This window comes from Anser brachyrhynchus (assembly GCF_964034855.1).
Source record: "Anser brachyrhynchus genome assembly, chromosome: 21".
Taxonomy (NCBI): domain Eukaryota; kingdom Metazoa; phylum Chordata; class Aves; order Anseriformes; family Anatidae; genus Anser; species Anser brachyrhynchus.
In genome coordinates, this window is record NC_137714.1 from 176,606 (window position 1) to 197,619 (window position 21,014).

Genomic DNA, 21,014 nt, shown 5'->3' on the forward strand with positions numbered 1-21,014 from the left:
GCTGACACAGCCAGGAGGCGCCGAGGTCTCAGAGCAGAGCAGAATGGGGCCAGCCCCCCCCTCCCCCCCAGCTGTGCTTGCTGTCCCCATCGCGTGTTCACATCCATTCGACAGAGCCCTGCACTTCAGGAGCAATTAGCAGCAGAGTTGAACTAATTCCCCGCATGGCGGGTCCAACACAAACAGCGCGCGCTGGCCTGCGCCCCACACCTCCGCGCACATTCACCTCTGTGTTTCGGAGGGCCAGGGCACCCCTGCCAAGAGCAACACAAATAACCCGCCGCTTCTCCAGGTTAAGAGGCAGCCCTGGAGGCCTGGAGTTTGGTGGCCAGGCCGCGCGCAGGCTCCGCAGCCAGCAGAAAGACAGCCTCTGTTAGCAGTCCGGGTCACGGCGGAGGCAGGCAACAAGGGCTTGAGTATTCGGGGCCTGTCCCCGAGGCCAGGCATGAAGGAGGCAGCAGCGAGGGAGTCCCCTCATCGTGGCCCCCACGGAGCAGTGCTTTGGGTGCCGCTGGGGCGGAGGGGAGAAGGCACTTGCAAACAGCACCTGCAGGGTGTTTGTCCGTCCCGCGCAGGCACAGCCAAGGCTCCAGCAGCTGAAATAACAAGCAGGGGGGAACGCTGCCGGGCCCCCCTGCCTCAGCGTTGGTCCCTGCTGCCAGGCTTAGGCACTGCTGGGTTGTAGGCTGGGGAACCATCGTGGTGAACCAAGGCTCACTCAATCCTACCTGGAGTCACGGACGCTCCTGGGTCTGGTGACAGGCCCCAGCAGGGTTTTGGGACTCGCCCAAGAGCTCCTGCTCCCGTTTGAACTTCGCGGTGCTGCAGCACAAGCGGGGCTGCCAGCTCCTTCTGAGGCGCGTTGCGATTTTTCAGTGCAAAAAGTTCAGAGTTGAGACTGCCCCCTCTGTGCCCTGTGGAGCTCACGCTGGCACCACCGCAGTTTAGACGTCCCTGACCCTGTTTTATAGTGTCCCCCTGCACCAAGGTATGACAGCCCCGGAGGTGCATCTAAACCCAGCCCAGAGCCACGTACTCCTGAGATGCCTCATGGCAAATCTGTCCTCAGCAGCTGCTGCAAACAGCAGGATCAGGGAAAGGGGGCTCTCGTCCTGCAGCACGGCCGCTCACAGACAACACTTGCCCACATGTGCCAGAGATATAGGGCCATGGCAGGGCAGGAGACTGCCTTCAGGGCAAGATGTACTCTGGCTCCTAGGAGAGAACGCAGGACATGTCCTGTGACAATAAAGGGACCCAGGGAGTCGAGAAGACAAACTCACTGATGGCTGAAGATTGGAGTGGAGATGGCATCAAATCCTGCCCCTAGCACCACAGCCCGCTTGGGGCCAGCTCTGACTGGAGCCCCCTGACACTGGGAGCACGCTACCAGCTCACATCGCACCGAGCAGGTCGGGGCCGCCCGCCCTGCGCAGTGAGAGGGCAGCAGCCCAGCACCCACCTGAGCCGGTGCACAAGGAGAGGAGCCAAGAGCAGCTGCAGGACAGCACCTCACAGGGTCACAGCAGTGCTGAGCATCAGGTCTCACCTGGGATCACTGTATGCTGGGCATCCTACCTGGCCTCAGAAAGGCTGCAACCCTGGTGCAGCAGCTGCTCACTGCTCCTATAGCTTGGGCCATAGCTCTCCCACCCAGCACCCAGGCCAGCACATAGGCAGGACTGTGCTGGGGGCACCCACTACAAGAGAGATGAGAGTTGCTTCACCAAGCATCAGCCTAGCAGTAGGCCCAAATCCCCATCTCACATGTGTGGCCAGGGACAAACGTCTGCCTTCAAATGCTCTCAGGCAGGCAGAGGGTTGCTTGCCCATCCTGCCCGTACTTCCCCAACAGCCCCTTGGCATAGCAGAGGGGGATCCACACCTACCCTGCAGAAACTGGGCTCACGCAGCCTGTCCAGACAAGGGGACAGGCATCTCCAAGTGCCACGGGCACAGATGAGCCTTCGGCCTCAGGATGCATAGTCCTCTGCAAGCAGAGCTGTGCCTGGTCCCTGTCGGGACGCACAGCCAGAGACCTTGGCAGAGCAATGCCTGGTTCCAGACTCACTCTCACAAATGCTGCAAAACCAAGCCATGTGTCTCTACAAAAGCCCCCAGCTGCTGCACCATGCAGGTGATAAAGAGGTCCTGGGGTCAAGCTATTAAGCCTCCTATCTGATAAAACCCTTAAGCTGTTCTGTGATCTTGGGCAGGCATCCCTACGGGGGAGCCTGGTGGGGAGGGAGAGGGACTCGCAGCGAACGATGCTGCACACTGAGGAGCTCCAGTGCTGCCAAATGATGCCAAGGAGCCAAGGGCTGGTGAAGCTGCAGAAGACGGAGAGCCTGGGGGGCTGCCAGTGGGCTGGGAAGGCCTGGGGCACAAAGCAGCCCCTCTTCTGTCTGTGCCCAGACCTTGGCTACTTGCCACCATGCCTGCAGCTTTCAGGCCCTACTTCTTCTCGGAAAGCATTTGCAAAGTCAGAGGACATGAGGAGGCAAGGGCAGAGGCTTGCAGATGAGGTGGATGGACACACGTTTTGGCCTCAATGGGCCACATCTGGCAGGACCAGGCTGTACTTGAGTACTTACCCCAGGGAACAGGGCTGGACCCAGTGCTTAGTGTCTCCTCAGGAAGGGGAGCCACGTGTTTTCCACTTCTCCAGCACATCCAGTGGCTGGGGTTCAGCTGTTGCTACATCCCCAGGGTCTCATCTTCAGCAGAATGGGCAAGAGGAGAAAATAGGAAGCCATAAAGTATGAAACTTGCTCTGAGACTCGCTGTACAGACACCACACCAGCACTGGCTCATTTCAGAAGTGTCATGGAGGCAGGAGAACCCCTAGGACATCTGCCCACCTGATCTGCACCCTACCTTCCAAGCCTCACACAAAGCTTTCATGGAAAAGGGAAAAGACAGGGCTCCTTATTGGAGGAACAAACCTCCAAAAGCCACAAGCAGAGCTGGCCCCACAAGCTCCAGGCTGGCCAGGTCTGAGCCGGTGTGCATCACCACACGTGGTGCAGACTTCCACCAATTCATTCTCCTCCCTAAAGGCATGGGACAAGCAAGGAAGGAGCCAGAAACGTGGCTTCACTCAGATGCCTGCACTGAGCAAGGCTGGGGTAAGTCCCCAGCTCTCGGGTAGCACTCTGACCCCTGCCAGGCTTACCTGAGCCTCCAACAAGCCTGGGTGCCGCAGGACTCTGGCCACCCCTGAGCACTACCACATCTGCAATACACCTCCACACGTGCCTCCTTCTGCAGAGAGCTGGGACAGGCGGTGGTGACTGTCACCTCCGGCCACAGCAAGAAGTCATTCAAAGCAATTTCAAGGCTGCCCTTACCTTGACTCTCCACAGGACAGAGATGGACAGCGCTCCATGACACCAGGTCTGTTAGACAAGAACTGTTGTTCTCACACCCAAATTGCCACTGGTCACGAGACGGGAGAGGGGCCAGAGATCTGCGATGGTTCATTGTCTGGGTGGGCTGGTTAACAACAGCGTGACACATTAACCCATGCCAGAACCACAGCAGAATGAAATCAGAAGGGAGCAGAATATGGACCAAGAGACACTTGAGACGAGTGAGATTAAAGCAGGAATCAAAGCCCAGGGGCTCTTCTGCAGACCCCAAGCCTGCTTCAGGCAGCAGGGCAGGTACCCTGCTGCAGAGGTCTGAGGAAGGACCTGGGCAGAAAGCGGATCCCCACAGCACCACTCCAAAGCTTTCCTGCATTCACAGCCAGGCTAATCTTCAAAGCAAGCACATCAGTGCTGGCACACAAGCACTGGATTTGTTGCCCCGCGCTGTGGACACATCCAGTGGTCCAGATCCTTCCCCACTGCCCCCCGCAGGGTGAGGCAAGCATTAGCCTCAGCCAGAGCTGGGACTCTCTGCAGCACCACAGCCAGCACCAGACAGGCAGCCCCAGAGCAAACCATCCTCCAGACAGGGGTTGGGAGCAGGATGGGCTTGATCAAGGCACAGGATCAAAGCTCACAAGTCCATGAGCCCCCGTGAGCAACAGAGTCCCGTTTTTAAAAGCAATACAGCTTTATACGCACAGCAGCTGAGCTCTAGCCAGACACTAAAGCCACATTTTCGAAGATACTGCAGTTCTTCAAGACAGATTCAAGTCCAGAGGGATTTTCAGAGGCAGCTCTTTGGGCACCTAAGCATCTGCATCCATCAAGATCTTAAATTACTTTGGCATTTTGCAGAAGTCTCATGCTGTGCTGCAGAAGCAGCGACATTCCCAGGTTCCCTGGACAAGTGCTGCCCAGGAACAGTCATTTGGAGCTGGTTGCGGCTCTTCCACATCACGCAGGACACATCAGCCTGGCACATTCAAGCTTCCTCACTCTCAGGAGAAGGAAGATGCTCCCGCTGTTTTGCTGAACCCTCAGAAGTCCCAGCTCGCAGGCCTGAGCAGCATCTTCTCTTTGCGCAGGATCATGAAAAGGTCCAGGAACCAAAGCTGGAAGAGGGATCAGTCTGGTGGCAGTGCCCTTGCTGGGACAAGTCTGTCCCATCTACCTCCAAAATTTCATTTACCGAAGAGGCTGAACCACTGCAGGCTCACCGGGGGAAGCAGCAAAGCAGAGACAAGGGCAGAGCAGCACTGAACACATCAGAGGCTTGCTGCAAGGAAGGAGGTGGGGAGGTGCATGGGCAGCATCACAGCAGGAATAAGGGGCACCTGAGAGGGACTCAGCACCTTCTGCCTGCCCTCCTGTCCCCAGTGCAGGAACTACCCCACGGGGACACAGCCCCGGGGCAAGCAGGCACTAGGGAAGCAGGCAGATGAGCCCTTCCAGCAGCTGGGGAAATGCAGGGAGACCCAGGTGGCTCAGCACAGCACATCGGGGCAAGCAAACTCCTGCTCAACCCCCCTCACTTCTCTCCTCTTCCTCCTGATCCTCTCTAAACCAGGGCCAGGTTCAATGGGAGGAAGCCAAAAGCAACAGAGCCGAGGCTGCTCCCTGAGCCCGGCAGCAGCGGGCGCCCAGCTGGACACTGCTAATTCAGGCGCTCTCTGTTGATGGCGGAGCCCCGGCGTAGTTGTAAACAGCTCAGCAGTTTGTACACTCCCCAGTATCGATGTTATACAAAGGAGTTGGAAATGTAAATGATTGCGCTAGACCTACAGCCGGTGGCTGCTGGTGCACAGACGGCCCCTGGCAAAAAAAAAAAAAAAAAAAAAAAACCTCCAGCCCGCTTCTTGGCACTGTGAAGCGGGCCTGACTGCAGCCAGGAGCAGGGAGCAAACCTTTTACATGTTTGCCATCTAGCGGGCTTGGGAAAGCCTGCACAGAGGCGCTGCCCTGGGGTACAAAGCCCCAGCGGACACAGGATTGGCACCAAGTCTCTGTGATTTAGCAAAGGCAGGCCAGCTCGGTCACTGCTCATCCCACTGATGCTCTGCAATGAAGCGAGGCAAGGGGGTCAGACCCAGACCCTGCAGAGCATCCTGCTGCTGCAATTCCAGCTCCTGAGATAACATCGTGGGGCAAGGCAACCTCCATCAGGGCAGGGGCTGTACCTACGTGCTGGGAGCCTGCAAATCCAGCGCAGGACAGTTGAGGCGGACAAATCTCAGGAAAGCAAGGATGCCACCTGCATGGCATCTGCTTTGTCTGTTTGCAGAAGGGACCGCATACGATTTTTGGGAATATTTTCTTTTTCTTTTCTTTTTTTTTTTTTTAAATCAGCCATTTCAAGGGAAAGGAGCTTCACATTTCCAGGATGTTCCCAGCCAGCTTGGCTGCTGGCTCAATTAAAGATCATTTGGGCTGTGTATACCTAATGAAGGCTGCAGCCCCAGAGCCCACTCGAATGTCTTTAGGATCGTAAAGAAAAGGGGACATAAAAAGGGAAGAAAGAAAAACACACTCTACTATGTAATGGCACTAACAAGTAAACTGTTCTAATTTTTACCCAAGTAATAATTCCGAAGGAAGAAAAACAAAGTTTGTTCAGCTGTAGTTAAGGTTGAGCAAACACAACACTAATCGCTTTTGCTTCACCTCTTGGAAAAGGCTCTAGAAGAGTGTTAGAGCCTTAAAAGAAAAAAAACAGTACCAACTCTGAGCCATTCGGAAAGCTCTGAGGAGCTGGTGCTGTTTCACCCCCCCCTCCCCCCCCCCGGAGGGTGCTTTAAAAGCCTGTGTCCTGGGGCAGGCAGCCAGCCCAGCTCTCCCCCACCTGCTCGGGAGGTTGCAGCGAGGTCTGCCCAGCCCCACCAGCACATTCGCAGCCTCCAAAAGGTTTCAACCCGTCCGTACACCACCCCACGGGAAGGGCAGGGCAGCAAAAGCTTCGTGACCATGGCAGGTGCCTTGGTAAGGCACAACCGCTGGCAGATCCCACGGCGCCCCAGGCATCTGCAGGGCACCCTGAGCACAGGGGATCTGCTGCCCAGCTGTGTCCCACTGCCCGCATCGCTGCTGGCATCCCTCGCCCCGCACCGCTCCCTACGGAGGGCGCCTGCAGGTCCTGCTCCAGGGAACAAGGACCTAAGAGGCAGCTCAAAAAGACTACGGGCAGAACCAGGGCATGGGGGAGGACATAAGAAAGCTAGTGAGTGGGGGCAGACAGAAATTACGGAGGACACAAGACAGGTGGAAGGAAGGGGAACCTTTAGGTACAAGAGCAGAGGAACAGGGTCAGAGGATATGGGGAAGGCAAAGAGGGAACTAAGACATGGGGAAGGAAAGGCAGAGGGGAAGTAGCAGGAACCTCCAAATGCCTCCTCCAGCCTCCCAGGGACGATTTGTGACAGTGCGGGGATTGCCTGGGATTTATCGGAGCAGCGGCAGCCTCTTCGGGAACACCGGGCTGGCCCCAACCTGCTCCCTTCCGCTCACTCGCCAGCCCCGGCAGGCCCTGCTCACCCCGGAGGCCAGGCTCGCACCGCCTCCCTCAGACCTCGCTGCCTCTGGTCCCTTCCAGCCTCACTCACAGCCCCAGGGACAGCGCCGCAGCCACCCTGCGTTCAACAAACAGGAGGAGAACAGAGAGCCTCTGTCCCAGGCACTGGATCGGGTCCCAGGAAAAGCTGCCATAAGCACAGAGGCAGGGACAGCATCGCGGCTGATGCTGCGGTGAGGTTGGTGGCAGGGGCCCCGATGACCCCTGGGCCGAGCAGCAGTGACAAACTCCAGATTGCGTCTTGCAGCCGACTGTCCCCACGCGTCCCCCCGCTGTGAAGGAGGTGACAAATTACCGTCTTTGTTATTTGAGCGCATACCAAATCAGGGGGATCGGCATTTGTCAGATGAGGGAAGAAAAATATATTGTGCAAAACATTACAAGGTTTATTTTAACAGAGCTTTAAAAATCAGTCAGTGCCAGGTTCATAAGCACCTCTTGGGACAGTTGGCCCTGGTTTGCTATAAGAGACTTATTTTTCTTTCCTTTTTTTTTTTTTTTTTTTTTAAATCTTCTCCCCTCTTTTTTCTATAACTCAAACAAAAAAGCCTGCTGCCTCCAGTGCATCAGCAACGATGCCAGCCCCACGGGAGGACAAGTGCTGTGCTAAGCAACACCAGCTTTACCCCAGCCTTAGGAAGAGACACAAGCCCCTGCAGCACACTGAGCTACCTCAGCTAAATTCGGGGGGATCACCTCGGAGAGTGGCACGAACCAGCTCTCCCTCTTGTGAGGGAGCCTCCACAATTCCAGTGATCGAAGGGAAACGCTGCAGTAAGCCTGAATAACGGGCAGGACGTCTGCATGCCACCACAAGATGAGGCTGTTTCTCTTACAGGAACACCACCTGAAGGGCCACATCCTGAACGAGTCCCCGCAGAGGTGCCGAGGCATCGCGGCACGCACCTCTCGCTTCAGGTCACCTTTGGCTCTGGAGATGAATCGTGCTTTACCACCAGTCCCAGCTCCTCCAGCAACCGCGTTCCTGCAAAAATCCTGCTAATGCCTATCACAGCAGAGGCGGTTTAGCTTTACCATCCTCAGAAGATGTTTTTTGCCCTCAAAAACACTTCCAGTGCTCCCCAGCCCCGTAAAAACCATGCCTACGGCAAGCGATCCCTGCCTGGCTTAACCCCAGAGCCCTGCTCCTGATGCAGAGAAAGGCAGCGTTACAGAAATGGCTTTCTTCTTATGCTTCAGAGCCAGATCTTCAGCTGCTAGGAATCTGCAATTACTCTGAGTTACACCGAATGGAGGGAACAGAGGCTCCAGAGGACAAAGCAGATGATCTGCCTGCACCCTGCCATCCGGTGTGAGACACTGCCACCATGCAGGATGGAGGTTTCCAGAGCTGCACGCCCCCCCCTCCCAAAGGACGTGGGACGAGGGCAGTGACCACACAACTGTACCTGCCCACCAGCCCTTCTGCCTCTTCCTGCACCTGCGTTTTGGGAAGCCCCCTGGCTCTTCCTCCGCAGCCACACTGCTCAGGCACAGCCAGCACAGGACTGCAAAGAACTTCTATTCTCCCCTCTTTCCCCATGTGTGCTTTGGTGAGCATCACCACCCCAAAGTAAGAGCTGCTGATACCCTCCAATAGGTTGAACATTGGCATCTCGGTGTCCTGGACCTATACAGAAACACTTACCCAGGAAAGGAGCCAGTTTTGATCAACCAGTTTCAACAGCTATTTCAGCAGCAACATTTGGGATTCCTTCACTGCTGGGACATCCGCAGGGCGCCTCCAGAGGTCCCACGTTTTTATACAGCTCATCCCCTCTAACTACTGCTGGGGAAATACCACCCCACCAGGCAATGGGTGGGAATATCTGGGGTCAGCCCGGCAGGAGTACGCTAAACAAACCTGCACAACGTTAGTCCGACTCTGACCAGCCACCAGCAGAAGTATAGATGGGGACAGTACACTCACTGTACACTTAGGGGCTTATAGGCTTTCTGCTTGCATGTTTACAGCTACAGCTCTTTTACAAAACTGCTTCTCCAGCCTGAGAAACGCCGCACGTGGATGCACAGAAGGATCAAGCAGATGAACGCACACCTCACACGTGCAGGTGGTTAACCCCATGCTGTGCTAACACAACCCGTAGCAGTATCTTCATTTTCTCAAAACCAAGGAAAAGCTAGAAACGCAAAAGTAATAAGAGGAAGTATTTTCACAGAAGCATAAATCCTAAAGTCAGGAACTTGAGATGTAAAATTGAAGCAGGTATTTACACTGCTTATATAGCCTATCCCAGCACAAATACTGCTGGCAAGAGCATCATTAAAGATGACAGTAAATCTGCACTACACAGCTCAAGCCCATCTCTTATCAGAGCCCAGGAGGAAGTGTTTTAAGGCCTCCGACCTGCACCTGCCCATTTCTGTATCCCTACACCTCGCCCTGAAACACCCAGCCAGTCACCCCCGACGCAGGGCACCAAACTCTGGGGCTCTTCCAGATGATTCATTCAGCTCTCATCCAGCTTTGCGAGCTGCCAACACGACCCAGGCAGCCCTGCCGGCTGTCCCAAAGGCCCCGAGGGCTGCTGGAGTCAAGCCCCCAGTGTCCCACGCCGCTGCGAGCACTGCTCACCTCCAGAAGCCCGCCGGGTGCAGGGAGCGCTGGTCCCACATCCTGCAGCAGCCCTCGCGGGAGGCTGACGTCAGTAAAACGGGCTGATTTTTCATTTCAGCCATCCAGTCTGAAACCACCAGAGGGCAGCTTGAAACGGAACCATTCAAGGGCTGCCCACAAGAAATACTTCGTTTCTGAGCACCCAAAGCTGCTTGCCCAGGTACGGCACATTAGGTTAAACGCAGCCCACCACACACTGCCTGCCTTCAGGTGCAGTGAGCTGAGCGTTAACAGCTCAGGGAAGGCCCCTACCTGGCTGCAAAGCAGTTCTAGGGACCTCTAGGTCTTTTTGGTCCTTAGCAGCGATGCTCCCTATCAAAGCTTACCTTGACAATCCAGGCCAAAGAAAACCTTGGGGAAAGGAAAATACTTCACTAGCTTCCAGGGATCACTGGATAAGGGGTGATCCGACAAACACGCTGCCTTTGTTACTGGCAACCTCCAACAAAGCTGAGAAGCAGGCAGAGGGCACCCGCATCAGGCCGGACCTAAAAACACACAAATCTATACCCAAGAGTTACCAGTATCAGACAGAAGTCCTGCTGCAGCATGGGGAGTTTCATTTCACCTGCAACCATCCAGATGTCCTCTGTCTGGGCTAAGGGCTTCCCCCCACACCAGGCTATTTATCCAGGTCCGGGCAGATGCCAAATGTTCTTCTTGATTTCACCTCACTACAGCGAGCAGGAGCTGGCCTGTTAGCATCAGCTTGCCAAGGAAGAAAAGGGAGGAGGTCCTGGGCTCGCTGGTGTGTTTATGGCAGGGCAGCAGGATCTCTCGCTAAGATAACCTGGCTGTTGAGCTTGAGCCTGTGCCCTGTTACCAGTTTCTTGCACAATCCTGGACATGTCATTTAGGGCAGGAGTTCACAGAGTTGTTGGTTGGAGCTCCTGTGATCAGGCTTCTCCCCAGGCGGGGTTTCAGGAACTGATTCAGCTCACGAAAAGGACAGCTCACAACGGGAACTAAGGGAACAAAGCCAGCAGAAATACACCACCAGGAAAAAAGCCCTGCTCCTTTTGCCAGCCAAAAGAGATTTATTCTTAGTCTAACCATTTATGATTCTTTTTTACAGTTTCGGAAGCAGTACTTTCCTCTTACGTGCTTGATCCTCTCCATGAAACGTTAAGTCCCTAACAAGAAGGTGCCCAGGCACTCAAGCAGTGACTTGCAGGCTTCAGATGGACCAGGGGAGGAAGAGGAGCAACAGGAAGGAATGTTTCTTGGAGGAAGACAAATGTAGGTGGCAGGGGGAAACAAAGCAGTGCACCTCCCCAGCACAGGACCCCAGAAGGACCCCAGGTAAAATAGCCATGCAGGAAGAGAAGCTAGTGAGCATGAGTTAAGGCGACAGGAAGGCTGGGTCGGGGCAGTGCTGACAACAACGCTCTCAGTCCCACTCAGTCTGTTTTGAAAAGGAGGCAGCTGCTACCAGCTGCAAAGCAAGGCCTAGATGGTGGCCAAGTAGCAGAGGACATTGCCGTCTCTTGGGAACGTGCCAAAACCATCAGTCTGTTTTTAGCTGCGTCTACAGCAGCAAATGGCAGAGACAACAGGAACGCGTTCGCCAAGTGAAACCATACCCAGCAGTAACCGCGCGTTTTTCGGGTGGCCTTCAAACTCGCTCTAGCCAGGTCCCCCAGACACAAACCCAGTTAGCTGCTGGAGCACAATATCCAGTTCAAACATGCTAGAGACATGGGCTTGCTTGCTCTCGCCCATTTCCCCGTGGGGCCCCAGGAAGTTGTGCACACCGAGGAAGCAGTGGTGATGCTGAGCAGCTGCACAAGGGCAGGGAGAGGCTCGATGCGAGGCTGCTTGCAGGACAGCACAGGAGGGGACACTTCCCTCCTGTCCTCCCAGCCCAGGGGCTGCCATGTTTGCAGTGTAACCCTAATACAACTCCAGCTAGCGCGCTCTGGGATGTGAACTAGAACGCATGGCTTACGGACAGCTTGGAGACTGGCTTCGAAAGCACACTGACCCAACTTAACTGGCAGAGGTGGCTGCACCTCATCACATCTCCCCCCGGGAGCCTGCTAAGGAAAGAATTGCAGACAGACACAATTCAAGCGGAGTGCAAACAAGGAAGACAGCCATCCCAGGTCAGATGAGGCAGCACACTGCTCGGAAAGCATTTCAGACAACAGGTAGCGTTTGCTAAGCGGTGCACTGCCATTTGACCCATGCCATAAAACATGCTCCAAAGGCGCTGGTAAAGATGCAGTTGCACCTCAGGGGTCTTATCAAGCGTGCTCATCTTTCCTTGCACAATGCGCTTAAGTGTAAGGCACACCACTGACAGCAAGAATGAGCACATTACTAGGAAGGAAAGGGAGGACAGGATTAAAGAGTGACTGAACAGATTAACACCTTCCTGGGAAAGCTGCAGAACTCTGTCTCCCTATCCAGCTCCCAGAGGCTTAAGAAAACAGGACCCCAGCTGCAAATAGAGCAGCAAACCCCACAGCAAACGTGCCCTTAACTATGAAACAGCTTCCTAAAACCGCTGGACTTGACAGAGCAAACATAGTAGCCCCTGGGCCAGGAGGACAGGAGGGAAGTGTCCCCTCCTGTGCTGTCCTGTGAACAGCTTCACATCGAGCCTCTCCCTGCCCTGCTCAGCAGCACCACTGCTTCCACAGCGTGCACAGCTTCCTGTGGACCCACAGGGAAACGGGCAAGGGACAGAGAGAGGGCTCCTCACTTCCGTAACGTTCCTGATGGTTCCGTAATGTTCCTGATGGCACATCACGGGGATGCTGGCAGGAGAAGAAACAGCCATCAGTGCGACACGATCTTAGCATCAGTTTGAGTTATAGCACCCAGAGGCGATGCCTGCACCAAGAGCTACAGAAACAGCAGGGCTAGGTAAATCAGCTTATACGTGGTAGGGAATTTCCACACATTAACTGAATCAGCAAAAGGGACAGAGCACAAGGGTGTGCCAAAATCATCTCCCTGTCATCACCCCTGGATTCCAACCTCTTGTTTTGGATTTCTGATGCAAGCATGTCCCTTAAAAGAAAGGCAGGACTTATACTAAGTACTTGCCTATTAGTTGATAGTCTTCAACTTCCATATTTCAACTCTGACAACAACACAGTGGGAAACCAAACTGATTCATGCCATTTGTCACCACGGCACACACATTTACATGATACAGCCGAACTGGTCAGACCGTGTGTTCGCTCCCACCTCCTCCCTACGCCTCCACTCTGGCTCTCCTCTTACCTCCTGCCTTGCAGTGGTTTTGGCACCAGCCTGACCACAAAAATAAGCAGTAGAGTCCACTAGTTCAGCAGGAAGAGTATCCTGCAAGGTGTTTTTCCGTGCAATTAGTGAATGTAATCATCTCCTAGTACAGCCAAACAGAGCTCGTGCAAAGGACTGTGTGGGCAGGCAGCTGAGGCAGGGACGGTCACTGCTCCAGAGACACCAAGCAGCTGCTCAGGATACAAAAAGCCACTTGCTTGAAGCAACCAACAGACACAAGAGCTCCACTCACAACCTGCTTTTAAGCAAACTGATTTAACATTAGGAACTCAAGGATTCACATGGGAGCCTAGCTGAAAAAACAGAACTCACTAACCTGTATTTTTGTGCAGGAGGAAGCAGAACAGCTCCATGGCTGACCAACAGGTCTCAGTAGGAGAGCGCTGGGCATCCCAGCCACTGGAACTGAGCCATTAAAACAAGAACCTGCTCTGGGGTTTCCATACAGCCTTCAGTCCTTTGAGAAGTTTTAATACGATTCTCAGATGCCTTCCCATCAGACTTTTGGCCCTTTACAAGAGCCACTGCTAACAGAGGGAGCGCTTGGTTCAAAAGCCAGCTCAGACCACGTACTACTCGCACTAGTAGTTAGCTACTGCGGGTACCTCGAGTCTTCCCAGGCAAGAAAGCTGACAGCACGGGGCTGTGGGTGCAGCTTGGGATAGGCAAGGACTCTGCTATAAAAGCAGTAACACGAGGCAATTGCAGCTCAGGCCACGCACTAGCTTGCCACACCAGTATCAATGGAAGCGCCTACGTCTTCCCCACTGCATCTAAAACCTTTGCTTTCAAATCCTCTAGCCAAAAATGGCAAACCCAAAAGGGGATAAGAGAGGTTTCTCCACCGCCACCACTTTTACCAAACCCAGCGACACAGAGCACACCTCCCAGCCCCGGCTTGGGAAGGACCTCACCGCTGAGCTGAACAGAAAGGACGTGGTGTGAAAGTGCCCCCAAGCTAAACTGTTTGAGCTTGTTCAGCCAATTCTAGCACCTTGTCCTCTCTCAGGACTGGTACAGCTATATACAAACATAAGCTATCAGCCAAACCTCCACAAAGCTAATGCAACACTGAGAGGAAGGAAGCAGCAGCGCTCTCTGGAGAGGTTTTTCCCATCATCTAGTGCCTTAAGGATTCCCCCCAGAGACAAGTTTAGCCACTTGGCACCCAAATGACAAGCACAGCCTGTTTGGTTAGCCAAAATGACCTGGAGGAAAGGACTGGCACAGGTCTCTGCCAGAAAATACATGCAGGAAGATCAGCTATAGGCAACTCCTGCTGAAGGATGTATCATTGAAGGATGTATCCACGACCAAAAAAGCTTGGCAGGGTAAACCTGCTACTTGAAAGCAAAAGTCCTAAAGGATTCTCCTTGCATTTCAGAGGGAATTTCCTGCCTGATTTCATGCAGGCAATCCTTTGGCCACTGGTCTGGCTGCCGACTTTAGACATTAATTCGGTTTAGCAACTGGAGGAGCCCATCCAGGCCTGCTGTAAGCAGAGCACACAGAGCAGTACCTTCAGCTGCGAGCCAGAGAGCTACAGCCAAGTCTCCCCACAGAAGACAGCAACTAAAAACTAAGCTGCAAAGCTGAACAGCAGCACTAATTGCTAAAATGTGAAATGCTCATGTTTTACGCTGAGCTTTTGGATTACAGTACCCAAAAGTCAGCTTCTTAAAATACAAGTTACCTTTAATGAAGCTCTTCGGAGTATGTTTTTAGGAATTAATGCATGTTATACATTAACAGTGCGAGACCTTCCTTCCTTCGCAGAATATACCAAACGGTGCAGTAAGTCTGTGCACTTTTAGATAGGAGGTAAGTATCACATCGTTTGCTCCTTTCTGGATTTTTGCTATCTGCCCATGAATGGCAAGCAACAGGAAACTTCAGAGACCACCTTCCAGACAGAAGAGGTGCAAGAGCCCAGTAACTCCCCAGAGCCTACTTTTACAATGTGGAATCAAGCGCAACAAGTGCTCCCTTATTAAAGGACCACTGTGCCCCACCCACCCTTCAGATTTGGGTATGACAGCAGTGTCTGCCACAGATCCCATCCATCTTAACAGAACTGAGGCCAGCAGCACACAGGAAGGAAGGTGTGAACTGAGAGCGTTAGGTATTAAGGAAAGCCCAGGCTAACTTGTAAGGACCAGAGAGGGGCTCACGAAGGACAAAAGCCATGTATTTACAAGCCCCTCATGCTCAAAGACAAAGGAAATAACTACCCTCAGGCAGGCTCGTGAAGATATTTTATGTTTAATACATCTGAAAAGAATGCATATACAAAGAACTTAGACATGAAAAAGCAATGGTTCAATACTAATGAGTTGACAAGAAATTGGAGTTTGGGAAGGTTGAGAAGATTCCCTAAGAAAAAAAATGCAAGCCAAAATGTGTTTTTTGGTAAAATCCTTAATAACACTGCAGTCTACATAAAGATCCTGCACACAATCCTTATAGGACTGTAGCCCATCTTGCAGGTTAAATGTTGCTTACAAACAAAATGCAGAAAAAGGGGATTCCCTTAACTGGTCCCTACATGGTGCCACACTAAACACTAGAAAACCCTCCAAGAGCCCTCCTTGCAGTTCCTTCCTACTGACACAGGTCTGTATTTCCACCCCTCCTTGAAGGATGCTGGCCCACCCAGCACAAGATGCACCACCAAGACCAGCTCCAAAACTCGTTTTAATGCACACTGGGTCCTTTCAATGTCTGAACAGCGGTGTATACGCTGGTCATTTTAAGCATTTCTCAAATAATTAAGGACTGGCAGAAGATGGACTTGTTAAAAGCCAACTGAGTTAGTGTGGCATATTTAAAAACGTGCTGTTATTTCTTCATCTTGTGACAAAAAGTTTACGAAGAGACTGGCAAGCTAATTTCAAGTCTGATGGTGCATCCAGAGAAAAGGATTCTTCTGTTCCTAAGACTTTATAACTTAGAGGACAGGGTAGAAATTTACGACCTGCACAGTAGAAAGCCAGGAGGAGAGATACAAGGCAAATTCAGAGGAGATGCAGGTGCATTTTCTGCACTCCTCCTTAGATAAGCACCAGCTTGGGACATCTTACTTTCCTGTATTTGTCTGTAGTACGAAAGTCTGCTGACACACAGGCTGCTGGCTGACTGCAGAACAGCCCTAGGAGTTCTTGAAACCAGAACCAGGTCTTGCCAGACTGATATAAGGGACAAGGCTTCAATAAAACAGCCTAGAATTAGTCTGTTACAGAAAAAAGTCATCACAAGCATGGCTGGATTTTAAACAAAAAAATTAGAAACAAGTAAACAAAATAAAAAACTAGTATTGATCAGTGTTTTCCGATACTACATAATTACTCAAAATTAACTAGTTTAACTGAATTGAGGGGACACTGGGGAATAAACACTAACATTCTCATCTCACACAGGGATCGTGTGGGGGAGATGGGAGTGCAGGGCATTTGTCATTATTGCAAAAACAAATTTTAAAATTTTTATCTTTAGTTTGATTTAAACATTGCTTTTAGTATGACATCAAACACCAGCTTTGCAGAAGGGGCTGTGGAGGGACGTTCATAGCAGCACACACCTGCGAGTCTTCTTCGGCTCCGGAGGCTCCAGGGCAGCCAATATCGCCTCATCAAATACATTCTTTAGGCCTTTCTGAAAAGGGGCAAAGAGAGAAAGGGGCAGTCTCATTTTTGAGTTCACATAAACAAAACCAGAGAGAGCCAGGTGGCAGACAGACCGTGCTAGTGAGGGGTCGAGGTTTGCCATCCAGACCTCCCAGAGCCTCCTCTGCTCAGCCCGGGGCTGCCCGAGCTGCGCTGCTGCAGTTAGCAGGCCCTCAGCAGAGCATCTGCTTTGCTGAGCAGGAACAGAGTCCTTTGAGAACGGACCAGTATACTCCACAAGAAGCGAACACGGGTACTGAAGTCATTTACCCAATGCAGATTTTATGGTTAGTTGGCTAGTAACACATTTCACATGCTAACGACAAAGCAGAAAGTGTTGCATTCGAATGAAGAGCTCGGTGCGGAGCACGCCGAGCACAGCGGTGCAGACACCCGTGTGTCAGGGGGGAGAAGAAGAGACAAGGCAAGCATGCAACGATCAATTGCTCTGGGACACGCTGCGGTCAGGCCTCTGGCCCCACGCACCCCATGGTTAAGAAGCAGCCAGGTGGAGCCGAGAAGCTGTGCATGGTATCGGAGGAGTCAAGATGGGAGGAGTACAAAGCAGGTACATGGCGTAAGGGTTAAACTGAAGCCAGGAAGTGCAAATCAGAATAAAGCTTCATCAGTCCTTTATACAAACAACCGCAATTTTTAATTTCAAAATTTAAAGAAACTACAATTGACGTTTTCTCCTTAAAACAATAAAAATCAGAAGCGTAAGAGTAAGAAGCAGCTTTACATCTTACAATAACAGGCTTTAAGGATCTATTACTGAAATGTTCTACCATATTAGTGAAAGCAAGAAGTTTAACAGTTCATCAAGCAGTAGCAAATACATTGATATTTCCTTCCCAAGGACTTACAAGTACTCCACTACAGCACAGACAGCCAAAGCAATAGCAACAGAAAAACATCTCACTGCACAAAGGAGAACCAGAAAATCCTTCACATTACAGCATAACTTGCAGATCACCGTTTCATGTACTTTTGTCATGCAAATACATTTAACAAGAGTCACAAGTAGAAATTGAAAATACGCATCGCTTCTTCCAGCTGGATTCAGGAAGATCAGACATCATGTCTTATTCTGCCAATCTCTCTTTAAAATAATGATGTAATCAGATCCTTTCCCCCAACAGCCTGAATTATAAAGCTACCCACATCTGGCAACCCAAGCAGCAGAGAGTTAAGCGAGTCCAGTTCACGTTCCACAGTCACAATGTTTTACTAAAGATCTTAAGTATGGTTTTCAGTCCAAGAGCTAATACAGAGGTTGCTCTAAAATGGTAAGCAGACACAACGGCTTTCAATAAAGGTGGTTTTATTCATTTTTAACCAGGTTTCTACAGTAGTGGGACAGAGGAAGCAGCAGCAAGAGGGGAAGGAGAAAGCTTAGAATATACAGCACTTCCTTTTGGGCTGAGTTTCCGGAGGCTCGAGGGCAGCTAGGATAGCCTCATCAAACACATTCTTCAGACCTCTCTACAAGACAGAGGGGAGGAGAAAAAACAGCAGCCAGGTTAGAGGATTAGAGAAAAACAAGCAGATACAAAGAGCATTCAGGACAGAGCAGACTGAATTCACAGAGGCAGTAAAAAGATTCACTTGGCAAAAAACAAAGTAGATCTCAGGCAGAAATCTCGTTTAGATGACCCAGAAGTCAAAGTCAGAGATAGACAAAACATGTGGCAGGCCATCAAGTTCGACAAAATGAACACCCAAAAGGGCAGAGGCACAAACATAGCAGCAACTTGCAGAGACAAATAGGGAAGGAGCTGCACAAAAAGCAGTGGCTACCCCTTCACTGAACGTACAGTACACTGTACTGAACGTACACTTAGTGAGATTAGAGGGGAACAAACATGTTGGAGAGCAGCTTGCCCCACCACAGGGGCCCAAAGGGTTGCCCAAACACCTCCTTTTGTAGTCACCCACTGTGGGTAGTAGGCAAGCACATGAGATGCAGGGACTCGCTGCTCCCATCTACTAGGGCAGCAGCCAGTCCAGAGCAAAGGCTCCAAATAATTCTGCTCTGTGAATTCAGTCCCTGAATAACTGAAGATTTCCGGAGAGCTGGGAAAACACAGTCTGGGACTGAAGCAGCACCTCTCTAATAAGCCATCGTCACCTTCAGACACTGGCTACTGGTCATGTAAGAAGTGATGCAGTACCTTACCTAGCGCTGCTGTGCTGACACTAGGAGCCAGCCACAGGAACAACGCGTTTCAGTTATTCAGTTAGTTACCACGGCAAGTATAACCACTCAAGTCCAGGAAGACAGACACGGCGTTAGGACTGGAATAACAGAGATCCAACACCACACCAGAAGTCACAGAGCTGCCGGAAGCCTGCGGGGATTACACCGGAGCACAAAGCACGCCTTGCCATTTGCTGGAAGCACAACGGAAACACCAAAGCACACGGCCACCCCCGCACAGCTCTGCCAAGCTACAGGTGAACACCGGAAGTGAAACCTGGCTCACTTTGGGCTAACTGGACTCGCCTAAATCTACTGTCATGAGCGCAACCTTCATAAATTCAGAACTGCTTTATACCAGCCAGAGAACAGAAAAGTTTAAGTTGCTTTCTGCAAGTAAGTTCATCTCTGCAAAATTAAGATTTCTTTTTTAAAAGAAAGATCATTCAAATGTAACAGATTTCTCCCTCACAGGTTAAACTAGATACATCTTTTAGCAAGTCTTTTACTGAAGCACATAATGGGAGATCTAAGACAATTCTATCTGGAAGCATTTAAGTCCTTCAAATTACATGCAGTATTATATTTGAAAGTACATAAACTGTCTAAGGAAGTTACCACGTACAATAATTCCATACATTCTCTCCAGCATTTTTTTTAAAAGCACTGCAACCCATACTGATAAAAACCTATAGACTTCAAATAAATAATGCCTAAATGCAGTCTGAGTACGAAGTACACTTCCTTTCTCCATGAGATTAAGGCTGTCGTATAGACTCAACTGTAAGATGTTAAAGAACTCAAACAGAGGAATAGTCACGAAAATAGGCTTCCTGAACTCTACTACTCAGGGGTTCCTTCATTTTCCTAGCCCACAAAAATGGGGATCAACGAAGAGGAGAAAAACCAGGGGCAAAGTTGTTGTGAAAGTAAGACTAGAGTCAGAAGTCCGGATGACAGAAGAATAACCCCATGAAGGGAGCAGCGTCTGACACCACAGCACACGGCCTTGGTGCTCTGGTTCAAGTAACACTGTTCTGGGCTGCACTGGGGAGCCAGCTAAGCTCAGGCTCCCCTTATTCACAGGGGGTTTAAGACACTTTATAAATCTGGCTGTGTCAAAATAATCAACTATGTTCAAGTCCAACATCAGGAAAAAAAAGAACCAAATTCAAAATGTTTCCTTGTGTCAGGTACTGGCACTGAGCTACAGAAAGTTACTCAGACTTGTATCAAATATACCAAGCAACAATCGGTCATTTTATTTGTAAGCTGTTTGTCAGTCATCCTTCCCTAAAACAGAACATTATCTGCTTTTACAGTGGTATTTGGGTATTATTTTGTAGATAGAATTGAAGAAACTGAAACAGATCTACTTCACTGCGTTCATCACAAAAAGGGATTCTATACCTAAAAGAGAAGAGGGGAATAAAACTCACTCATCACCATTACACATTCAAACTCAAGAAGGTAAAGGTACCGTCTTTATAAAAAACGCTCAAACTCAGCCTCTTACAGCTCACCTACTACTTTCAGAAATGACCCACAGGCAAGCAAAACTTTCCTTCCAGAAAAATACGTACTCCAGCTCCGCAATGTTATGATTATTTGCTACTGCAGTGCCAAAGTCATCTGCAAGTTAGTGGGACGGCAGAAGACACCCTAGGCTGCTGAGGTGAACTGTGTAGATGGATGGTAAGGGAAAGAGACTGGAACTACCCAGCTGAGTCTAGCTTCAGTTGAAACCAACTGCTACAACACTGCCTTGCAGGTAGGAAAACAACCCTCCTGGCCAGAACGGCCAGCCACCTTCTGTGTTCAGCAAGCTGCCAGCTAGATCACTGCTGGAAACTTCCAACATCCCTTTGCAGAGAACTTCTGTTTCTGCTCAGCAGCTATCGCCAACAGACTGAGGAAGAGATGTTTTGTGGTGAAGGTCAATAACAAACGAAGTAAAAGAGAACAGAGCAGAAGCAGACTGACTAGTCTCTCAGGTGAGAATGCTTCTGAACCATCCTACCAGGTTATTCTCTGTTTCTGAAACCACTATCGGGTGTACAGTTGCTAGTACTCTGCAAGAAATTCAGGCTGAACTTCCCAGCATATAAAGCTGTTCCCTGCAACTGATACAGTTAGCTTATCTGGAAATAAAAGAACAAAATGGCTTCCATGCCATTTGAGCAGATTAAAGAAGGCCAGCCTAAAGCTACAGAAGAGTGCGTCTCCCTCACCAACTTAAGACAAAAATCCTAGTATCCATTTAACCAGTGAGTAGGTTCTACAGCCTAGTCAGCAGCAG

At 51.0% G+C, this 21,014-nt stretch overlaps 2 protein-coding genes across 4 annotated transcripts in view; one reads left to right on the forward strand and one right to left on the reverse strand.

Moving 5' to 3' along the window:
- LOC308181274 (protein Wnt-4) overlaps positions 1 to 16,385 on the forward strand; it is a 44,090-nt gene extending 27,705 nt beyond the window's left edge. Inside the window, exon 5 of the mRNA XM_080564276.1 lies at positions 1 to 16,385. This exon is cut by the window's left edge and continues 13,435 nt beyond it. The gene's annotated coding sequence lies outside the window, so the exon portion shown is untranslated.
- CDC42 (cell division cycle 42) overlaps positions 15,097 to 21,014 on the reverse strand; it is a 26,224-nt gene continuing 20,306 nt past the window's right edge. Inside the window, exon 6 of one of the 3 annotated variants that reach the window (XM_080564277.1) lies at positions 15,097 to 16,504. In XM_080564277.1, the coding sequence (XP_080420403.1) occupies positions 16,415 to 16,504 (90 nt within the window). In that variant the 3' untranslated portion in view covers positions 15,097 to 16,414. Of the gene's footprint in view, positions 16,505 to 17,147; positions 18,001 to 18,946; positions 20,126 to 21,014 lie in introns of those variants that run through there. The other 2 variants (XM_080564278.1, XM_080564279.1) reach the window with 2 other exon arrangements.